Below are 23,520 nucleotides of genomic sequence, written 5' to 3' on the forward strand. Positions count from 1 at the left end.
TTGGACCAGGATAAGGTGCAGGAGGGAACTCTTCACTGGACCAGGATAAGGTGCAGGAGAGAACTCTTCATTGGACCAGGATAAAGTAAGAGATGATTCACAGTCAGTTTGCACATATCTGATATCTGCATTAGCATGTTCTATAGACATGCATAGATGTATGTGTTCATTTTGAGGGGTTATGCTTTAGGTATGTTTTCTATAGTTATATCTTACTAATACCACATATGTTAGTATTGATATATCATTGGTATAATGGGCAGCTTCAATCATGTTGTAATTGATTTATTGTAATTCATTTGAAGTTTTCAAAATGAATGAATCATATTTACACAGAATCTGTGAATCAATCCATTGTGGTTGGGTGATATGAGTAGCTGCCCTTTGAACTCCAGGAAAAAGTTTTCACACACAAGGTGAGACTTACCTAAGTTATAAGGAAACTGGTATCCAGTTTACAGGAACAATAAGAAACAGTTGTTGGCCAAGGTTATATGATAGGCTAGCAAATGGTTAAGTGACCTGTCTTGTTGCTATCTTGCATGACTTTATAGAGCAATAACCTTATGGGTCCAATTTCCTGGTATCGGTTTTCAGCTCTACATTTAGGCAGCACCCGTCTGAAAAATCGGCCCAGTTGACTCACAGAACTTCTGTCGAGAGATACTGTATAGCACCACAACAACTGCTGTTGTGTCCCACACAGACCAGAGGAACAGGAACTTGAGGCCATGGCAGAGCAGCGGGAAGCCCAGGGGACAGGAGAGGAACCACGAACACCCAACACGCCATCCCTGGACCACCGGGGGACAGGAGAGGAACCACGAACACCCAACACGCCATCCCTGGACCACCGGGGGACAGGAGAGGAACCACGAACACCCAACACGTCATCCCTGGACCACCGGGGGACAGGAGAGGAACCACGAACACCCAACACGTCATCCCTGGACCACCGGGGGACAGGAGAGAAACCACGAACACCCAACACGTCATCCCTGGACCACCGGGTGACAGGAGAGAAACCACGAACACCCAACACGTCATCCCTGGACCACCGGGTGACAGGGGGGACGTTCCAGGAGTGTCAAGATGTGGTGAAGGGAGAAGTCATAACCAGATCCACGAGGGAGAAGAACGGTCGCTTCACCAACCCCTGGCCCACATGGCACTACCCCTCCTCTGCCTCCCTGCTCCGGTTCTACCTACTAGATAAGGACCACAGCAACGTACCCCGCTCCAAAGAGGTACGAATCCCATCTTTAACATATTGGCTTTTTGCCTTGTTGTTGCTTGTTAATTCCAGATTCCATTGGCAATTTGCATAGAAATGTATCCTAGTAGATGATGCATGACAACCCCATGCAATTATATTGATTTAGACATAAGATGTTTTTCAACCTCAGACAAGGAGTTGAAGGGCTTTCATCAAAGGTGTGCTGAATCCTTTTCAGCCAGGTATTTGTTGTTATTTACCAAACGTTTGTGTGTCCCTGTGTTGAGGAGTTAGACTGTAAGCTTCCACTGCAGGATCCTTACTTCATCCAGAGCCCTGAGGTTTGTTTTCATGTTGTTTTTTCTTGTTGATCTCTTTTAGTCTGCAATACTGTTCCCAGGAGTCCATGAAAACAATAGAACAATTTAACAATAATATAACGTATACATATATAGCATAAAAGCTGGTTGAGGGAATGCCAAGGGTGTGCAAAACTGTCATCAAGGTAAAGGGTGGCTACTTTGAAGACTTTCAAATATAAAATATATTTTGATATGTTTAACACTTTTTCTTTTTGGTTACTACACGATTCCATATGTGTTATTTCATAGTTTTGATGTCTTGTAGAAAATAGTAAATATAAAGAAAACCCCCTGGATTTAGAAGGTGTGTCCACACTTTTGACTGGTCCTGTATATATATAACATAACACCACAGGTGTCAGGAACCGTGGGGTCTGGTCTCAGGGTGACCTGGCTGGGCCACGCATCAGTCCTGGTAGAGATGGACGGCCTGGTCATCCTCACTGACCCCATCTTCAGCCAGAGGGCATCTCCCTTCCAGTTCATGGGGCCCAAGAGGTTCAGGGGCCCGCCGTGTACAGTAGATCAACTACCCAAGGTGAGGTGCCTCCAAACACTTGAGGGGTATGTGTGTGTGTGTGTGTGTGTGTGTGTGTGTGTGTGTGTGTGTGTGTGTGTGTGTGTGTGTGTGTGTGTGTGTGTGTGTGTGTGTGTGTGTGTGTGTGTGTGTGTGTGTGTGTGTGTGTGTGTGTGTGTGTGTGTGTCTCAAGGGTTAAAAAAAGATAACACATTTCCGTGGACTTTTCCAGTTGATAAATCAAGTGTTGTTCTTCCAGGTGGATGCGGTGCTCATCAGCCACACGCACTACGACCACCTGGACGTAGGTTCAGTTAGCAGCCTCAATAAGCGCTTCGGCACCGAGCTGCGTTGGTTTGTCCCTCTGGGACTCCAGGGCTGGATGCAGAGCTGTGGCTGTAAGAACGTGATAGAGTTGGACTGGTGGGAAGAGAGCTGTGTCCCTGTCCCCGGCCCTGTCGCTGTCCCCAGCCCTGTCGCTGTCCCCAGCCCTGTCGCTGTCCCCAGCCCTGTCGCTGTCCCCAGCACTGTCGCTGTCCCCAGCCCTGTCGCCAGTGGTGTCAGCCAGGATAAGGTGATGTTCGTATTCACCCCAGCCCAGCACTGGTGCAAGCGCACCCCAACAGACGATAACAGGTTGCTTTCCTTACTTTACAGATAGCTGCTTTATTGAGGAGAGTTTTACTTTCAATGACTGTGATATGTGGTTGTCTTACCTACCTTGGTTGAAAGCACTGACTGTAAGAGCGTCCACTAAAATGGCCTAAATGTAAACCGTTTCATGTGAATAACAGGGTGCTGTGGGGCAGCTGGTCTGTCCTGGGGCCCTGCAACCGCTTCTTCTTTGCTGGAGACACCGGCTACTGCTCCTCCTTCCAGGAGATAGGGAGGCGATTTGGTCCGTTCGACCTGGCTGCCATACCCATCGGAGCGTACCTGCCCAGGTATGAAACTAGTGTACAGCTGTCCTGCCCAGGTATGGAACTAGTGTACACCTGTCCTGCCCAGGTATGGAACTAGTGTACAGCTGTCCTGCCCAGGTATGGAACTAGTGTACACCTGTCCTGCCCAGGTATGGAACTAGTGTACAGCTGTCCTGCCCAGGTATGGAACTAGTGTACACCTGTCCTGCCCAGGTATGGAACTAGTGTACAGCTGTCCTGCCCAGGTATGGAACTAGTGTACACCTGTCCTGCCCAGGTATGGAACTAGTGTACACCTGTCCTGCCCAGGTATGAAACTAGTGTACACCTGTCCTGCCCAGGTATGGAACTAGTGTACACCTGTCCTGCCCAGGTATGAAACTAGTGTTGAGCGTACCTGCCCAGGTATGGAACTAGTGTACACCTGTCCTGCCCAGGTATGAAACTAGTGTACACCTGTCCTGCCCAGGTATGGAACTAGTGTACACCTGTCCTGCCCAGGTATGGAACTAGTGTACACCTGTCCTGCCCAGGTATGAAACTAGTGTACACCTGTCCTGCCCAGGTATGAAACTAGTGTACACCTGTCCTGCCCAGGTATGAAACTAGTGTACAGCTGTCCTGCCCAGGTATGAAACTAGTGTACACCTGTCCTGCCCAGGTATGAAACTAGTGTACACCTGTCCTGCCCAGGTATGAAACTAGTGTACACCTGTCCTGCCCAGGTATGAAACTAGTGTACACCTGTCCTGCCCAGGTATGGAACTAGTGTACACCTGTCCTGCCCAGGTATGGAACTAGTGTAGATCTGTCCTGCCCAGGTATGGAACTAGTGTACACCTGTCCTGCCCAGGTATGAAACTAGTGTAGAGCTGTCCTGCCCAGGTATGGAACTAGTGTAGATCTGTCCTGCCCAGGTATGAAACTAGTGTACACCTGTCCTGCCCAGGTATGAAACTAGTGTACAGCTGTCCTGCCCAGGTATGGAACTAGTGTACACCTGTCCTGCCCAGGTATGAAACTAGTGTAGAGCTGTCCTGCCCAGGTATGGAACTAGTGTAGATCTGTCCTGCCCAGGTATGAAACTAGTGTACACCTGTCCTGCCCAGGTATGAAACTAGTGTAGAGCTGTCCTGCCCAGGTATGGAACTAGTGTAGATCTGTCCTGCCCAGGTATGAAACTAGTGTACACCTGTCCTGCCCAGGTATGAAACTAGTGTACACCTGTCCTGCCCAGGTATGAAACTAGTGTACACCTGTCCTGCCCAGGTATGGATGGACACTGTTAACCATCCAGATCAAAATTCATCCAGATCCATATATTGTTATTTCTCTTTAGAGATGTAATGAAGTCACTGCATGTGGACCCAGAGGAGGCTGTGGAGATTCATAAGGACGTTAAGGCCAAACACTCCCTGGCTATTCACTGGGGGACCTTCGCATTAGCTCATGAGGTGAGCATTCTATATATTCAGCCATTATATAAGCCTACATCCACAATATATGTTGGCCTCCAAAATCCATCTCCTTCCTCTCCATCTCCTCTCTCTCCATCTCCTCCATCTCCCCCCTCTCCCACTCCTCCCTCTCCATCTCCTCCCTTTCCATCTCCTCACTCTCCATCTCCCCCCTCTCCATCTCCTCACTCTCCATCTTCCCCCTCTCCCTCTCCTCCATCTCCTCCCTCTCCTCCATCTCCCCCCTCTCCATCTCCATTGCCTCTCCATCTCCTCCTTCTCCTCCCTTTCCATCTCCTCCCTCTCCTTCTCCTCCCTTTCCATCTCCTCCCTCTCCTCCCTCTCCATCTCCTCCCTCTCCATCTCCTCACTCTCCATCTCCTCCCTCTCCATCTCCTCCATCTCCTCCTTCTCCTCCCTTTCCATCTCCTCACTCTCCATTTCCTCCCTCTCCATCCTCTCCAAATCCTCCCTCTCTCTCTCCTCCCTCTCCAACTCTTCTGCTCTCTCTCTTTCTCTATAATTTTCTTTCAACTCATTTTTTTACCCAATGCAAAGGAAAGCGCCTATTTAATACTGTTCATATTTCCCTTTGTCTCTCTCTCTCTCTCTCTCTCTCTCTCTCTCTCTCTCTCTCTCTCTCTCTCTCTCTCTCTCTCTCTCGGTCTCTCTCTCTCTCTCAGTATTACTTAGAGCCTCCAGTGAGACTCAGGGAGGCCATGGAGAAGAATGGGTTGAATGCGGAGCACTTCTTTGTCCTGAACCATGGAGAATCCAGAGTGCTGGGGGGAGAAAGAGGAGGAGGGGGCGTTTGACTGATCAGATGGGCTACATTGCCAGAAGCTGCAATATGAAAGAGTTTGAACTTCTGACAAAGAAATCTAAGCTTGGCATTATAGCGTTTGCCTGGTAAAAGGGCACTGATGTACATATTTGCAACTTTAAAAAAAAAAAGAATATGTTTTTAATGCCAAGTGATATTGATTGCACTATTAAATAATGTTTTACCAACGTGGCTGTTTCTTTAAATGCGTGACCAAGGAAGTAGCTAATCTACTGTTAAACCAACTGTGACCAACTTTCAAGAGTTCCTGTTGTAAACCCAATAACGTTACTAGTTTGATGTTTCTATTATTGTAATCTAAGCAATGATGGTTAGGCCAACTAGACCAAGTCAACTAACTAACGCATTCCGACTATGGCTGCTTCCAAATGCATCTTGTCTCCACGAGTTTGGAAAACTCCACTTTCCAGGTGTATTCACCGAGCCGGGAGTGTTCTGAACACAGCGAAGGGAACTTTGTCAAGGTGATTATTTGTCAGCGTACTAAACAACTTTTAAATAGCGTTTCAATGTGTATTATTTTAAGTGCACATCTCATTCAACAGAAGACGAACTAATCGGTACTTCTACTCGGGTGGTTTTACTTGCTACAATGTATCCACTTGTAGCTCACTTCCGTAAACACGCCCAATAGGCTAAACAGGGCCATGTTCGGTTGCCAAACGTTCTCGAACGTTGCAGATAGAAATGTCAGGAATAGAGCTGATGTGATTCCTTATTCTACATGTCAGGCGCATGTTTGTTTTACATAGAAATAGGCTATCTGAACGTCCCAAAACGTTGCGTCATGCTGAACGCGCCCCAGTGCACTGTTGTGCTGACGTGTTACATTCACTTTGTACTGTAACTTGGGCCTCGTCAATAAATATTTATGTTTGGAGTTTCAGCTGCTAGTTGGTGTCTTCGCTCACTTGGGTAAAGATCTCCAGTCTGTAAGAGCATTATTATAGGATTAATACGTGCACCATTGACCAATATTATATATTCCGACAAATAATGTTTTAAGCTATTTTTAGACGTATTTCATAATCAGATTTTCATTGCAATTGCAAATGAATGGGCAGTTTCGGCACGTAGTTTCTTGCATCGAAAAGAGGAGGATTTTAATAGGCTAGGCTGCTTTCATTTCGTCACATGGTAGGGTTTTTCACCGACGTCAGAAGCCTTGCCTGGTAGGCTGGTACCAGTGCGTTGTGGACCATTGGCCGTGCTTGCAGGGCACTTTTCCCCACACAGTTCTGCGGATATCTCGCTGTAACAATATCAGAAGAAATGTCGCGCCACTGACGGATTTTACAAGTCGCCCTCGACTTATTCTAGACGTTTTCAGGTAGTATTTTATTGACTGCGTTGTTGTGACTGTGACGTAGGCTGACCGTTCAAGCTGCGAATGATCGATTGTCTCCGTTGTTCTGCTTAGTTCACCACATTGCTTCTTCTCTCTTTTAGTTAGGGTTCTATTGACTCTCTGTTTTTATTATCGCGATAAATCTTCTCGATATAGCAGCAATTCTTTCTAGTGATCCGTTTGTTTTGTTGTTGGTCGGATCAACAAAGAAACATTTGTTGTACTTCTCTGGTGGTTTATTATGGGTCCATTGAAGACATTCAATAGGCCAATACGTGCAACAGAGCGCCACAGTATGCAACGTGACATGTATAGAGTGCGTACGTTGTAAGGGGACTCCGTAAATAGGACTAGTGGACAACTACACAGCACTATAGGGCCTAGGTGACAGCTATACAGTAGCCTCTTCAGTCTGTACGTACACCTTCAAACAGAAGCTACTGTGAACAGGGTTGACACAGGAATGGGGTTGGGGTTAGTTCACCTTTATTTAACCAGCTAGGCCAGTTGAGAACAAGTTCTCATTTACAACTGCGACCTGGCCAAGATAAAGCAAAGCAGTGTGACAAAAACAGCAACACAGAGTTACACATTGGATAAACAAACGTACAGTCAAAACACAATAGAAAAATCTGTATATAGTGTGTGCAAATGTATTACGTTTAGGGAGGTAAGGCAATAAATGGGCCATAGTGGTGAAATAATTACAGTTTAGCATTAACACTGGAGTGATAGATGTGCAGATGATGATGTGTAAGAAGAGATACTGGGGTGCAAAATAGCAACAACAACAAAATAACAATATGAGGTTGTTGGGTGTGCTATTTACAGATGGGATATTTACAGATGGGCTGTGTACAGATGGGCTATTTACAGATGGGCTGTGTACAGTTGGGCTGTGTATAGGTACAGCGATTGGTAAGCTGCTCTGACAGCTGATGTTTAAAGTTAGTGAGGGAGATATTAGTCTTCAGTGATTTTTGCAATTTGTTCCAGTCATTGGCAGCAGAGAACTGGAAGGAAAGGCGGCCAAAGAAGGTGTTGGCTTTGGGGATGACCAGTGAGATATACCTGCTGGAGCGTGTGCTACGGGTGGGTGTTGCTATGGAGACCAGTGAGCTGAGATAAGGCGGGGCTTTACCTAACAAAGACTTATAGATGACCTGGGGGTTTGGCGAAAATGTTGCGAGGGCCAACCAACGAGAGCATACAGGTCACAGTGGTGGGTAGTATATGGGGCTTTGGTGACAAAACGGATGGCACTGTGATAGATTACATCCAATTTGCTGAGTGGAGTGTTGGAGGCTATTTTGTAAATGACATCGTTCACCTGTACCATTGTGTATTGTAGGGTTCATAGTTCCTGGTAGCAGTGGAGGCCCCATGGAGGGCCCATACAGTAACTCATAGAGATAGATTGGCAGGAGGCACATATACACTGATTATACCAGACATTAGGAACACATTCCTAATTTTGAGTTGCCCCCCCCCCTGAAAATTGCCCTCAGAACAGCCTCAACTCGTCGGGTCATGGACTCTACAAGGTGTGGAAAGCGTTCCACAGGGATGCTGGTCCACGTTGACTCCAATGCTTCTCACAGCTGTGTCAAGTTGGCTGGATGTTCTTTGGGTGGTGGACCATTCTTCATACACATGGCAAAACTGTTGAGCGTGAAAAACCCAGCAGCGTTGCATTTCTTGACACAAACCGGTGCACCTGGCACCTACTACCATACCCCGTTCAAAGGCACTTAAATATTTTGTCTTACCCATTCACCCTCCGAATGGCACACATACACAATCCATGTCTCAAGGCTTAAAACTCCTTCTTTAACCCGTCTCCTCCCCCTTCATCTACACTGATAGAAGTGGATTTAACAAGTGACATCAATAAGGGATCATAACTTTCACCTGGATTATCCAGACTTGTGTATGTGTCAGTTAGCATTTGGCAGGCCAGTAACTTCCTCCTCATTTGACTGAGCTGGAGCTTTTCCACCTGTCCAGAGATAAGATACAGCTGAAACAATGGACTCAGGCAGTTGTATATTAAAGGTGCGGTCCACTGTGAGCAAGGCTGACGGACCGTGTGTCTTTTATTCAAAGTAGGAACCAGTAAAAAGTCAATGTTGCTGACCACGTTATACTATAGGAGACAGTGAGTCATGTTGTTGACCACGTTATACTATAGGTGACAGAGAGTCATGTTGTTGACCATGTTATACTATAGGAGACAGTGAATGTCATGTTGCTGACATCTCTCATACAGTCGGCCTGGTGATGGCTGCTGAGGGGGAATGTTTTGGAACTGTTGCACAGGGTTACACCGTGTCACAATAAACATGCTTTCACATCTGTGATTTCACAAGACGCTGTCGGCCATCCAGGGACAAACCACAGAAACAGCCACTAACTGTACTGTGAGCAGGCTTTTCTTTCTGAGGTAATATCTGTGTAATCCCCCCCCCCCCCAGCATATTTGTAAGCTTTTATTTGTATTTCTTGTTTATTAACCTCCCTATAGACCAGGAGCCCAACACTGTCTCCCCATGGAGGAGAGCGGAGGAGCAGGAGGAGAGGTGGAGGAGAACCAGGTGTTGATGGAGGAGAGGGGTGTCTCTCCTGGAGATTCCCCAGTGACGGAGGAGGGTTCCCCAGCCGTGGTCCGGCCCCGTGACCCCTCCACCTCCACCCTGCAGGACTCAGGGCCTCGGTACGGATAGACAATCAACATCTTTGCAGTTTTCACGTGCACTTTATTGCCATCCAGCTCCTGAGGTTGCAGCATATTATTTCAGTGTTTTTTTGTGTCCTTATCTTTTGTGATCATCTGTTTCTAACTGTATTGTGTGTGTGTGTGTGTGTGTGTGTGTGTGTGTGTGTGTGTGTGTGTGTGTGTGTGTGTGTGTGTGTGTGTGTGTGTGTGTGTGTGTGTGTGTGTGTGTGTGTGTGTGTGTGTGTGTGTGTGTGTGTGTGTGTGTGTGTGTGTGTATATGTATGTTTGCACACCAAATGTCCTGTCTGGACACAATAGGCAGTAAAAGCGTTTGATTGATTGACTCCTCCAGGAAGAGCAGCTCCTCCCGGTCCTCGAGGAAGAGCTTCCGTCTGGACTACCGGTTGGAGGAGGAGGTGACTGGGTCGAGCCGGGACAAACATGGCCGCTTTACTAACCCCTGGCCCACGTGGAAGTTCCCGTCCTGGTCCACCTTGCTGCGCTTCTTCCTGCTGGAGAAGAACCACAGTAATGTACCCACCTCTAAAGAGGTGAGACACATTCTGACGTTTCACATGTATAATAGGTGTTTCTGACGTGTATAATAGGTGTTTCTGACGTGTATAATAGGTGTTTCTGACGTGTATAATAGGTCTTTCTGACGTGTATAATAGGTGTTTCTGACGTGTATAATAGGTCTTTCTGACGTGTATAATAGGTCTTTCTGACGTGTATAATAGGTCTTTCTGACGTATATAATAGGTGTTTCTGACGTGTATAATAGGTCTTTCTGACGTGTATAATAGGTGTTTCTGACGTGTATAATAGGTCTTTCTGACGTGTATAATAGGTCTTTCTGACGTGTATAATAGGTCTTTCTGACGTATATAATAGGTGTTTCTGACGTATATAATAGGTGTTTCTGACGTGTATAATAGGTCTTTCTGACGTATATAATAGGTGTTTCTGACGTGTATAATAGGTCTTTCTGACGTGTATAATAGGTCTTTCTGACGTATATAATAGGTGTTTCTGACGTGTATAATAGGTCTTTCTGACGTGTATAATAGGTCTTTCTGACGTATATAATAGGTGTTTCTGACGTGTATAATAGGTCTTTCTCACTCATTTGAGCTGCCATTTCTAGCGCCCACAGCTGATGTCAAAACGCTTTGCAAAACAAACCCAGCTCTGATGGAGACCACCAAACCACACCTGATAGGGCTCATTGCCTGTCTGTCCACTCTTTATTATAATGAACTTATTATACAAATACCTAGACCTGTACTCCAACTACACAGGTTAAATAATAATTATTTTTTACTGTACACAGTCCACACCCAACAATTACCTCCTGTCCTGACTGAACTTGTTCTGTCTGTCCTGACTCCTGAGGTCTGTCATTAAATATCTCTGACTGAGCACGTCAGAGTTTGTCAACGGTGATTTGTAACGCTGCACCTCATGTCCACAGTTAGGTTAGGATGCCTCCCGTTCCATAAACACTGCACTGTGCTCTGGTAACAGTTAGGTTAGGATGCCTCCCGTTCCATAAACACTGCACTGTGCTCTGGTAACAGTTAGGTTAGGATGCCTCCCGTTCCATAAACACTGCACTGTGCTCTGGTCACAGTTAGGTTAGGATGCCTCCCGTTCCATAAACACTGCACTGTGCTCTGGTAACAGTTAGGTTAGGATGCCTCCCGTTCCATAAACACTGCACTGTGCTCTGGTAACAGTTAGGTTAGGATGCCTCCCGTTCCATAAACACTGCACTGTGCTCTGGTCACAGTTAGGTTAGGATGCCTCCCGTTCCATAAACACTGCACTGTGCTCTGGTCACAGTTAGGTTAGGATGCCTCCCGTTCCATAAACACTGCACTGTGCTCTGGTCACAGTTAGGTTAGGATGCCTCCCGTTCCATAAACACTGCACTGTGCTCTGGTCACAGTTAGGTTAGGATGCCTCCCGTTCCATAAACACTGCACTGTGCTCTGGTCACAGTTAGGTTAGGATGCCTCCCGTTCCATAAACACTGCACTGTGCTCTGGTCACAGTTAGGTTAGGATGCCTCCCGTTCCATAAACACTGCACTGTGCTCTGGTCACAGTTAGGTTAGGATGCCTCCCGTTCCATAAACACTGCACTGTGCTCTGGTCACAGTTAGGTTAGGATGCCTCCCGTTCCATAAACACTGCACTGTGCTCCGGTCACAGTTAGGTTAGGATGCCTCCCGTTCCATAAACACTGCACTGTGCTCTGGTCACAGTTAGGTTAGGATGCCTCCCGTTCCATAAACACTGCACTGTGCTCTGGTCACAGTTAGGTTAGGATGCCTCCCGTTCCATAAACACTGCACTGTGCTCTGGTAACAGTTAGGTTAGGATGCCTCCCGTTCCATAAACACTGCACTGTGCTCCGGTAACAGTTAGGTTAGGATGCCTCCCGTTCCATAAACACTGCACTGTGCTCTGGTAACAGTTAGGTTAGGATGCCTCCCGTTCCATAAACACTGCACTGTGCTCTGGTAACAGTTAGGTTAGGATGCCTCCCGTTCCATAAACACTGCACTGTGCTCCGGTAACAGTTAGGTTAGGATGCCTCCCGTTCCATAAACACTGCACTGTGCTCCGGTAACAGTTAGGTTAGGATGCCTCCCGTTCCATAAACACTGCACTGTGCTCCGGTAACAGTTAGGTTAGGATGCCTCCCGTTCCATAAACACTGCACTGTGCTCTGGTAACAGTTAGGTTAGGATGCCTCCCGTTCCATAAACACTGCACTGTGCTCCGGTAACAGTTAGGTTAGGATGCCTCCCGTTCCATAAACACTGCACTGTGCTCCGGTAACAGTTAGGTTAGGATGCCTCCCGTTCCATAAACACTGCACTGTGCTCCGGTAACAGTTAGGTTAGGATGCCTCCCGTTCCATAAACACTGCACTGTGCTCCGGTAACAGTTAGGTTAGGATGCCTCCCGTTCCATAAACACTGCACTGTGCTCTGGTAACAGTTAGGTTAGGATGCCTCCCGTTCCATAAACACTGCACTGTGCTCCGGTAACAGTTAGGTTAGGATGCCTCCCGTTCCATAAACACTGCACTGTGCTCCGGTAACAGTTAGGTTAGGATGCCTCCCGTTCCATAAACACTGCACTGTGCTCTGGTAACAGTTAGGTTAGGATGCCTCCCGTTCCATAAACACTGCACTGTGCTCCGGTAACAGTTAGGTTAGGATGCCTCCCGTTCCATAAACACTGCACTGTGCTCTGGTAACAGTTAGGTTAGGATGCCTCCCGTTCCATAAACACTGCACTGTGCTCCGGTAACAGTTAGGTTAGGATGCCTCCCGTTCCATAAACACTGCACTGTGCTCCGGTAACAGTTAGGTTAGGATGCCTCCCGTTCCATAAACACTGCACTGTGCTCCGGTAACAGTTAGGTTAGGATGCCTCCCGTTCCATAAACACTGCACTGTGCTCTGGTAACAGTTAGGTTAGGATGCCTCCCGTTCCATAAACACTGCACTGTGCTCTGGTAACAGTTAGGTTAGGATGCCTCCCGTTCCATAAACACTGCACTGTGCTCTGGTAACAGTTAGGTTAGGATGCCTCCCGTTCCATAAACACTGCACTGTGCTCTGGTAACAGTTAGGTTAGGATGCCTCCCGTTCCATAAACACTGCACTGTGCTCTGGTAACAGTTAGGTTAGGATGCCTCCCGTTCCATAAACACTGCACTGTGCTCTGGTAACAGTTAGGTTAGGATGCCTCCCGTTCCATAAACACTGCACTGTGCTCTGGTCACAGTTAGGTTAGGATGCCTCCCGTTCCATAAACACTGCACTGTGCTCCGGTAACAGTTAGGTTAGGATGCCTCCCGTTCCATAAACACTGCACTGTGCTCTGGTAACAGTTAGGTTAGGATGCCTCCCGTTCCATAAACACTGCACTGTGCTCCGGTAACAGTTAGGTTAGGATGCCTCCCGTTCCATAAACACTGCACTGTGCTCCGGTAACAGTTAGGTTAGGATGCCTCCCGTTCCATAAACACTGCACTGTGCTCCGGTAACAACCCGGGGTATTTTTAGACGGCTGTAAATCAATCTCTCCTCACGACTCAGACACTGGCTCTGTTTTCTAGACATGTAGTGGTCAGGAAGGAAGGGCCTAATATTTTAAAGGAAAATGAAACGTCGACTCGCCTCTATTTCCAATCATCTTTCTGATGAAGAGGAAAGACGTATTAAAGTGTTTAATCATCCGTGTTTTGAATTGTTATGTTGATTATAACTTAATCAAGTTAACCTCAAACAAATCATACAACCAGTGTCATATTCAAACGGAAAAACAAAAATGAGCGTTTTTTATTTTATTTTAAAAATTGGTTATTTTGTTTGGTGACTTGAAAATGACCGAAGCAATAGCGACATGTTGAAAAGAGGAAGAGTAACCAGCGATGGAGCCTTTCTTACCCTCCTCTTCCTCCTCTTCCTCCTCTTCCTCCTCTTCCTCCTCTGTCTCAGCTGGTGAATGAATCTGAATCAATTCATACCAACAAGCCATATTAAAGCCTGTGTTCTTCTGCTCCTCAGGTCTTAGACAAAGAGCTCCCAGTAGTGGAGCCTTGGTTCCTCCGTGTCCCTGAGGCAGCAGACGGAGCCGTGGGGTCTGGTCTCAGGGTGACCTGGCTGGGCCACGCATCAGTCCTGGTAGAGATGGACGGCCTGGTCATCCTCACTGACCCCATCTTCAGCCAGAGGGCATCTCCCTTCCAGTTCATGGGGCCCAAGAGGTACCGGGGTCCCCCTTGTACGGTTGATCAACTCCCCCGGATCGACGCAGTCGTCATCAGCCACTCCCACTACGACCATCTGGACGCGGGCACCGTGACCCAGTTGAACGAGCGGTTCGGTGCGGATCTCCGATGGTTTGTGCCGTTGGGACTCATGGACTGGATGCAGAAGAGCGGGTGTGAGAATGTGATCGAGTTAGACTGGTGGGAGGAGAACTGTGTGCCAGGTCACGATGAAGTCACGTTTGTGTGTACGCCGGCACAGCACTGGTGCAAGCGCACCCCCACGGACGATAACCAGGTGCTGTGGGGCAGCTGGTCTGTCCTGGGGCCCTGCAACCGCTTCTTCTTCGCTGGAGACACCGGCTACTGCTCCTCCTTCCAGGAGATAGGGAGGCGATTTGGTCCGTTTGACCTGGCTGCCATACCCATCGGAGCGTACCTGCCCAGGTATGAAACTAGTGTAGAGCTGTCCTGCCCAGGTATGAAACTAGTGTAGATCTGTCCTGCCCAGGTATGAAACTAGTGTACACCTGCCCTGCACAGCTGTGATTGCTTAAGTACAAGGGTGCCCATACCTCCCCCTGGAGAGCCACTGGGAGTGCAGGTTTTGGTTCCAACCCTGCTCTAACACCTGATTTATAAAATTAGCTGTTCATCAGGATCTTGATGAACTGAATCAGGTTCAGGACAGGGTTGGAGTAAAAGCCTGCACACCCAGTACTATTCTAGAAGGAGGGTTGGATCATGGACTGTAGTAGTAGATTCCCCTCAACTGTATATTCACTTAGAATTGATCAAATTCAACTGTATATTCACTTAGAATTTATTCAAGTCAACTGTATATTCACTTAGAATTTATTCAAGTCAACTGAAGTTTGTTAAGCCTTCATTATGCCAAACCCAGAAAACACAAGTTTGTCCTCCCTCAGAGATGTAATGCGTGGACAGCATGTGGACCCGGAGGAGGCTGTGGAGATCCATAAAGACATCCAGGCCAGACACTCCCTGGCTATTCACTGGGGAACCTTCGCTTTAGCTTACGAGGTGAGCATTAACAGTTCTGATCGACTGGATCTCTCTTTATAAGGCCGACTGTATGTACCTGCTGTAAAAAGGGGTTTTGGTGTCAATTATCAGTTGTTAGCATCACTCCAAGTGTTTTTTTAAATTTTTGCCTTAATACTAAGTCATGTCACATCAGAGATGTATGGCCTATCCAATGGGATTCTCTGAATCTAATGATCAGGAAGGAGACATTTTGCTCTGCCTCCCAGCTGAAACTGGAGAGCAAAGGTCAGGACAACTAGGTGTAAGTCTTCCCTTGTAAACCTGAGGTTCGGACCATGGTAATAAATCAGCCCTGTCACAACACCGCGGATCTGACCTCTGCATTTTCAGACTAGACTCAGTTCAGAGAAACACATATTTTCCATTGTGTCCTTTTGTGTGATGAGAACAAACATGCCGTCAGACACCCCTTCAACCGTTCAGCCTAAAGACAAAGGTGGGATTGTTCAGGGTCCCACAATAGATGTGAAAACTCATATTAGGTTGCGTGCTGCTGCGTTCAGTTGAAATCGGCACGTGTTGGGAAACGCAGAGCAATCTGTTTGAATTAGAAGAACCGTTGATTATCTGTGACATCGTTCAACTTTCCCCTGATGCTTTGGCCTCCGCCGATGGCTTTGTTGCTAGAACCGTTTAAGACCGTTCTCTTAAATCCGTGCAGAAAGCAACACACAGGGACATACGAGTTGACTTGGTTATGGAGTCCAAGTAGAGTCTTTGATTACTTTATTTAGTTCGTACACCCTCCCCTCTGTGATGTTGAAACACGTAGTTCGGTTCCCGGCAGCAGTCGTCCTGTTGGCTTTGAAAGATAACCTTTTGTCTGTCTGACGTTTCTGCTTAGGGAAGCAGCTCAAAAAGCCTCTCTGACGTGTACTGTCCACTCCTAAACCCCGGAGTCTCTCGCTATCAAGCAAGTGAAATACACTACCGGTCAAATGTTTTAGAACACCTCCTCATTCAAGGGTTTTTCTTTATTTTTACTATTTTCTACATTTGTAGAATAATAGTGAGGACATCAAAACTATGAAATAACACATATGGAATCATGTTGTAACCAAAAAAGTGTTAAACAAATCAAAATATATTTCAGATTTGAGATTCTTTAAAGTAGCCACCCTTTGCCTTGTTGACAGCTATGCACACTCTTGGCATTCTCTCAACCAGCTTCACCGGGAATGCTTTTCCAACAGTCTTGAAGGAGTTCACACATATGCTGAGCACTTGTTGGCTGCTTTTCCTTCACTCTGCGGTCCGACTCATCCCAAACCATCTCAGTTTGGTTGAGGTCGGGGGATTGTGGAGGCCAGGTCATCTGATGCAGCACTCCATCACTCTCCTTCTTGGTTAAATAGCCCTTACACAGCCTGGAGGTGTGTTGGGTCATTGTCCTGTTGAAAAACAAATGATAGTCCCACAAAGCCCAAACCAGATGGGATGGCGTATCGCTGCAGAATGCTGTGGTAGACATCCTGGTTAAGACACGGCGGTTGGAACCAAAAATCTCCAATTTGGACTCCAGACCAAAGGACAAATTTCCACAGGTCTAATGTCCATTGCTCGTTCTTCTTATTGGTGTCCTTTAGTTGTGGTTTATTTGCAGCAATTCAACCATGAAGGCCTGATTCACACAATCTCTTCTTAACAGTTGATGTTGAGATGTGTCTGTTACTTGAACTCTGTGACGCATTTATTTCGGCTGCAATTTCTGAGGCTGGTAACTCTAGTGAACTTATCCTCTGCAGCAGAGGTAACTCTGGGTCTTCCTTTCCTGTGACGGTCCTCATGAGAGCCAGTTTCATCATAGCGCTTGATGGTTTTTGCGTATGCACTTGAAGAAACTTGAAAAGTTCTTGAAATGTTCCATATTGACTGACCTTCATGTCTTAAAGTAATGATGGACTGTTGTTTCTCTTTGCTTATTTGAGCTGTTTTTGCCATAATATAGACTTGGTCTTTTACCAAATAGGACTATCTTCTGTGTACCCCCCCCCCCCCCCCCCCCTACCTTGTCACAACACAACTGATTGGCTCAAATGCATTAAAAAGGAAATAAATTCCACAAATGAACTTTTAAGAAGGCACACCTGTTAATTGAAATGCATTCCAGGTGACTACCTCATGAAGCTGGTTGAGAGAATGCTAAGATTGTGCAAAGCTGTCATCAAGGCAAAGGGTGGCTATTTGAAGAATCTCAAATATAAATGTTTTATTTAACACTTTTTTTTTTTGGTTACTAAATGATTCCATATGTGTTATTACATAGTTTTGATGTCTTAACTATTATTCTACAATGTAGAAAATAGTAAAAATAAAGAAAAACCCTTGACTGAGTAGCTGTTCTAAAACAGTTGACCGGTAGTGTAGATAATAGATGTCTGTCTCTCTCTCTCTCTCTCTCTCTCTCTCTCAGTATTACTTAGAGCCTCCAGTGAGACTCAGGGAGGCCATGGAGAAGAATGGGTTGAATGTGGAGCACTTCTTTGTCCTGAACCATGGAGAATCCAGAGTGCTGAACGCAGACCAGGAAGTCTTTGAATGATTGGATCAAAATGGTGCCTAAGCCCCTCCCACAATCTGGAGAAGACTAAACAGCACTGTGGCTTAAAGCATACAGCTGAATCGATGGATAAGCTCTCGTCGTCAACAGTCTAGTTGATGGTGTACTAGAGAGTTAGAATGATGGCGACTATCAAATGAACACCCTGTCCATTTATCCAATAATTGTTTTTCTATGCCAAATGTCTGACGCCAGAACTGTCAAGAAGAAACATTTCTGAAAATGTTTTGCTGATGATGTGTTATCGTATAGCTGTAGTGTTTTCAGTGTTGTCAAAGTGATGAATGTGTGTGTTTTACACACTGGACACACTACACGTCATTCTGCTCCAACTTGCACATTGTTTCTGTGCACACAACTACAATTTGTATGGGCTTCATAGTGCAGCGCATTCACCAATCACATTCTGTCCAGTTATGTAACCAAATCTTCTGGAGTCATGGATATGCTGAACAGTTCATGTGTACTATACGCTGTGTAATATACTGTATGTACTTGGACGTTGCAATAATGTTTTAGTAGGTCTGGAAACACGCTGTTGTATGTGGGGGTTTTCACCCTCCTCCGGTGTTACAGCTGTCATTAAAACTGCTCTCTGATGGACACAGACTTGTCTTGTGAGAGGGGGGACACTGTTAGGTCATTAGGTAGGGCCAGAGTCATTCCTCAACTTCAATACTTAGGTAGGGCCAGGGTCATTCCTCAACTTCAATACTTAGGTAGGGCCAGAGTCATTCCTCAACTTCAATACTTAGGTAGGGCCAGGGTCATTCCTCAACTTCAATACTTAGGTAGGGCCAGGGTCATTCCTCAACTTCAATACTTAGGTAGGGCCAGAGTCATTCCTCAACTTCAATACTTAGGTAGGGCCAGGGTCATTCCTCAACTTCAATACTTAGGTAGGGCCAGGGTCATTCCTCAACTTCAATACTTAGGTAGGGCCAGGGTCATTCCTCAACTTCAATACTTAGGTAGGGCCAGGGTCATTCCTCAACTTCAATACTTAGGTAGGGCCAGAGTCATTCCTCAACTTCAATACTTAGGTAGGGCCAGAGTCATTCCTCAACTTCAATACTTAGTCATTCCAGAGTCATTCCTCAACTTCAATACTTAGGTAGGGCCAGAGTCATTCCTCAACTTCAATACTTAGGTAGGGCCAGAGTCATTCCTCAACTTCAATACTTAGGTAGGGCCAGGGTCATTCCTCAACTTCAATACTTAGGTAGGGCCAGAGTCATTCCTCAACTTCAATACTTAGGTAGGGCCAGGGTCATTCCTCAACTTCAATACTTAGGTAGGACCAGGGTCATTCCTCAACTTCAATACTTAGGTAGGGCCAGAGTCATTCCTCAACTTCAATACTTAGGTAGGGCCAGAGTCATTCCTCAACTTCAATACTTAGGTAGGGCCAGAGTCATTCCTCAACTTCAATACTTAGGTAGGGCCAGAGTCATTCCTCAACTTCAATACTTAGGTAGGGCCAGGGTCATTCCTCAACTTCAATACTTAGGTAGGGCCAGAGTCATTCCTCAACTTCAATACTTAGGTAGGGCCAGAGTCATTCCTCAACTTCAATACTTAGGTAGGGCCAGGGTCATTCCTCAACTTCAATACTTAGGTAGGGCCAGGGTCATTCCTCAACTTCAATACTTAGGTAGGGCCAGGGTCATTCCTCAACTTCAATACTTAGGTAGGGCCAGAGTCATTCCTCAACTTCAATACTTAGGTAGGGCCAGAGTCATTCCTCAACTTCAATACTTAGTCATTCCAGAGTCATTCCTCAACTTCAATACTTAGGTAGGGCCAGGGTCATTCCTCAACTTCAATACTTAGGTAGGGCCAGAGTCATTCCTCAACTTCAATACTTAGGTAGGGCCAGAGTCCTTCCTCAACTTCAATACTTAGGTAGGGCCAGAGTCATTCCTCAACTTCAATACTTAGGTAGGGCCAGGGTCATTCCTCAACTTCAATACTTAGGTAGGGCCAGGGTCATTCCTCAACTTCAATACTTAGGTAGGGCCAGAGTCATTCCTCAACTTCAATACTTAGGTAGGGCCAGAGTCATTCCTCAACTTCAATACTTAGGTAGGGCCAGAGTCATTCCTCAACTTCAATACTTAGGTAGGGCCAGGGTCATTCCTCAACTTCAATACTTAGGTAGGGCCAGGGTCATTCCTCAACTTCAATACTTAGGTAGGGCCAGAGTCATTCCTCAACTTCAATACTTAGGTAGGGCCAGGGTCATTCCTCAACTTCAATACTTAGGTAGGGCCAGAGTCATTCCTCAACTTCAATACTTAGTCATTCCAGAGTCATTCCTCAACTTCAATACTTAGGTAGGGCCAGAGTCATTCCTCAACTTCAATACTTAGGTAGGGCCAGGGTCATTCCTCAACTTCAATACTTAGGTAGGACCAGAGTCATTCCTCAACTTCAATACCTAGGTAGGGCCAGAGTCATTCCTCAACTTCAATACTTAGGTAGGGCCAGGGTCATTCCTCAACTTCAATACTTAGGTAGGGCCAGGGTCATTCCTCAACTTCAATACTTAGGTAGGGCCAGAGTCATTCCTCAACTTCAATACTTAGGTAGGGCCAGGGTCATTCCTCAACTTCAATACTTAGGTAGGGCCAGGGTCATTCCTCAACTTCAATACTTAGGTAGGGCCAGAGTCATTCCTCAACTTCAATACTTAGGTAGGGCCAGGGTCATTCCTCAACTTCAATACTTAGGTAGGGCCAGAGTCATTCCTCAACTTTAATACTTAGGTAGGGCCAGGGTCATTCCTCAACTTCAATACTTAGGTAGGGCCAGAGTCATTCCTCAACTTCAATACTTAGTCATTCCAGAGTCATTCCTCAACTTCAATACTTAGGTAGGGCCAGAGTCATTCCTCAACTTCAATACTTAGGTAGGGCCAGGGTCATTCCTCAACTTCAATACTTAGGTAGGACCAGAGTCATTCCTCAACTTCAATACCTAGGTAGGACCAGAGTCATTCCTCAACTTCAATACTTAGGTAGGGCCAGGGTCATTCCTCAACTTCAATACTTAGGTAGGGCCAGGGTCATTCCTCAACTTCAATACTTAGGTAGGGCCAGAGTCATTCCTCAACTTCAATACTTAGGTAGGGCCAGGGTCATTCCTCAACTTCAATACTTAGGTAGGGCCAGAGTCATTCCTCAACTTCAATACTTAGGTAGGGCCAGGGTCATTCCTCAACTTCAATACTTAGGTAGGGCCAGGGTCATTCCTCAACTTCAATACTTAGGTAGGGCCAGAGTCATTCCACAACTTCAATACTTAGGTAGGGCCAGAGTCATTCCTCAACTTCAATACTTAGGTAGGGCCAGGGTCATTCCTCAACTTCAATACTTAGGTAGGGCCAGGGTCATTCCTCAACTTCAATACTTAGGTAGGGCCAGGGTCATTCCTCAACTTCAATACTTAGGTAGGGCCAGGGTCATTCCTCAACTTCAATACTTAGGTAGGGCCAGGGTCATTCCTCAACTTCAATACTTAGGTAGGGCCAGGGTCATTCCTCAACTTCAATACTTAGGTAGGGCCAGGGTCATTCCTCAACTTCAATACTTAGGTAGGGCCAGGGTCATTCCTCAACTTCAATACTTAGGTAGGGCCAGGGTCATTCCTCAACTTCAATACTTAGGTAGGGCCAGGGTCATTCCTCAACTTCAATACTTAGGTAGGGCCAGGGTCATTCCTCAACTTCAATACTTAGGTAGGGCCAGGGTCATTCCTCAACTTCAATACTTAGGTAGGGCCAGGGTCATTCCTCAACTTCAATACTTAGGTAGGGCCAGGGTCATTCCTCAACTTCAATACTTAGGTAGGGCCAGGGTCATTCCTCAACTTCAATACTTAGGTAGGGCCAGGGTCATTCCTCAACTTCAATACTTAGGTAGGGCCAGGGTCATTCCTCAACTTCAATACTTAGGTAGGGCCAGGGTCATTCCTCAACTTCAATACTTAGGTAGGGCCAGGGTCATTCCTCAACTTCAATACTTAGGTAGGGCCAGGGTCATTCCTCAACTTCAATACTTAGGTAGGGCCAGGGTCATTCCTCAACTTCAATACTTAGGTAGGGCCAGGGTCATTCCTCAACTTCAATACTTAGGTAGGGCCAGGGTCATTCCTCAACTTCAATACTTAGGTAGGGCCAGGGTCATTCCTCAACTTCAATACTTAGGTAGGGCCAGGGTCATTCCTCAACTTCAATACTTAGGTAGGGCCAGGGTCATTCCTCAACTTCAATACTTAGGTAGGGCCAGGGTCATTCCTCAACTTCAATACTTAGGTAGGGCCAGGGTCATTCCTCAACTTCAATACTTAGGTAGGGCCAGGGTCATTCCTCAACTTCAATACTTGGTTCTGCAATACTGACCACTTCAGATTGGAGTTATATGTTTTTATTTAACGTTAAAGGACTGGATTCAATCCATATCGCGTGAGATCTGTGTTGTAGCTTCATTTAAAAGGGGAGTTTACGATTTGAGGTGACATATGCAGCGTTTAACCATGAATGCAGTCTCCCGAGAACACGGGAACAGTGCCTTTTAATTCTCTATTGCGCCGGATCTTCCCAGATGGGTTGACAAACCTTGTCCACCATAAGTAGTGAACTCACAACCTGTCTTTTGTACAACTCTCAACGTCAAACATACAAAGAGGTGTGTTTTGACGTGTGAATAGCCTGTGGCTCAAGGATCTCACCCCTGACTCAAGGATCTCACCCCTGGCTCAAGGATCTCACCCCTGACTCAATGATCTCACCCCTGACTCAAGGATCTGACTCACAGGGTTGTTGGTTCAAACCAAGACAGAGCCCATGAGTGTGGTTGGGCTGATAGTTGAAAGACAGAGCCCATGAGTGTGGTTGGGCTGATAGTTGAAAGACAGAGCCCATGAGTGTGGTTGGGCTGATAGGTGAAAGACAGAGCCCATGAGTGTGGTTGGGCTGATAGTTGAAAGACAGAGCCCATGAGTGTGGTTGGGCTGATAGGTGAAAGACAGAGCCCATGAGTGTGGTTGGGCTGATAGGTGAAAGACAGAGCCCATGAGTGTGGTTGGGCTGATAGTTGAAAGACAGAGCTCATGGGAGTGAATACTTGGGGTCCCTCCTGTGAAAAGCAGTGGTTATAGAGAATATCCTGCCAAAAGTGAAGGTCCTTTATTTAAAAACAGTCAAGTTTTTTTCAATGAACACATCAGGTTACAGTTCAGGAACACAAGGATTGAACCAGCCCCTTCCAGCCAACACACCACTGGCCTCTGATCATGTTGGCGTGGTAACCACTCCTAGTGGCCTTGACTCTTTCTGCAGCAGAGCTCATGGTCCCAACACATCCTGATCCAGAGCTGTGACTGGGGTTTGAACCTGCAACCCTGAACATATGGGGTGAGACCTTTACACCAGAGCCACAGACTCCTTCACACTCAGACCGCTTCACACTCAGACCCCTCCACACTCAGACCTCTTCACACTCAGACCTCTTCACACTCAGACCTCTTCACACTCAGACCTCTTCACACTCAGACCTCTTCACACTCAGACCTCTCCACACTCAGACCTCTTCACACTCAGACTCCTTCACACTCAGACATCTTCACACTCAGACATCTTCACACTCAGACTCCTTCACACTCAGACATCTTCACACTCAGACCTCTTCACTCTCAGACCTCTTCACATTCAGA

At 46.4% G+C, this 23,520-nt stretch overlaps 3 protein-coding genes across 4 annotated transcripts; all 3 read left to right on the forward strand.

Moving 5' to 3' along the window:
* The first annotated feature begins 628 nt into the window (after positions 1-628).
* Positions 629-1,946, forward strand: LOC139533633 (neurofilament medium polypeptide-like). Its single transcript, XM_071331827.1, has one exon. The coding sequence runs from the start codon at positions 732-734 to the stop codon at positions 1,326-1,328; it is 597 nt and encodes a 198-aa protein (XP_071187928.1). The 5' UTR covers positions 629-731; the 3' UTR covers positions 1,329-1,946.
* On the forward strand, positions 1,910-5,482 carry LOC139534856 (N-acyl-phosphatidylethanolamine-hydrolyzing phospholipase D-like; the record flags this gene model as incomplete). Its single annotated transcript, XM_071334310.1, has 6 exons — positions 1,910-2,116; positions 2,355-2,552; positions 2,664-2,731; positions 2,890-3,039; positions 4,358-4,472; positions 5,159-5,482. Coding segments are annotated over 6 exons (870 nt in total), but the record flags the coding sequence as incomplete, so codon positions are not given.
* A 53-nt stretch (positions 5,483-5,535) lies between these two features.
* Positions 5,536-18,408, forward strand: napepld (N-acyl phosphatidylethanolamine phospholipase D). 2 transcript variants are annotated; one of them, XM_071331821.1, is made up of 6 exons: positions 5,536-5,783; positions 9,192-9,380; positions 9,736-9,934; positions 13,975-14,624; positions 15,107-15,221; positions 17,659-18,408. In XM_071331821.1, exons 1-6 carry the CDS (start codon positions 5,674-5,676, stop codon positions 17,785-17,787), a joined length of 1,392 nt encoding a protein of 463 aa, XP_071187922.1. In that variant the 5' UTR covers positions 5,536-5,673; the 3' UTR covers positions 17,788-18,408. The 2 variants fall into 2 exon arrangements, with proteins under 2 accessions (XP_071187922.1, XP_071187923.1); XM_071331822.1 differs by lacking the exon at positions 5,536-5,783 and adding an exon at positions 6,457-6,649.
* Positions 18,409-23,520: the final 5,112 nt, after the last annotated feature.

Source organism: Salvelinus alpinus, chromosome 11 (assembly GCF_045679555.1).
Source record: "Salvelinus alpinus chromosome 11, SLU_Salpinus.1, whole genome shotgun sequence".
NCBI lineage: Eukaryota > Metazoa > Chordata > Actinopteri > Salmoniformes > Salmonidae > Salvelinus > Salvelinus alpinus.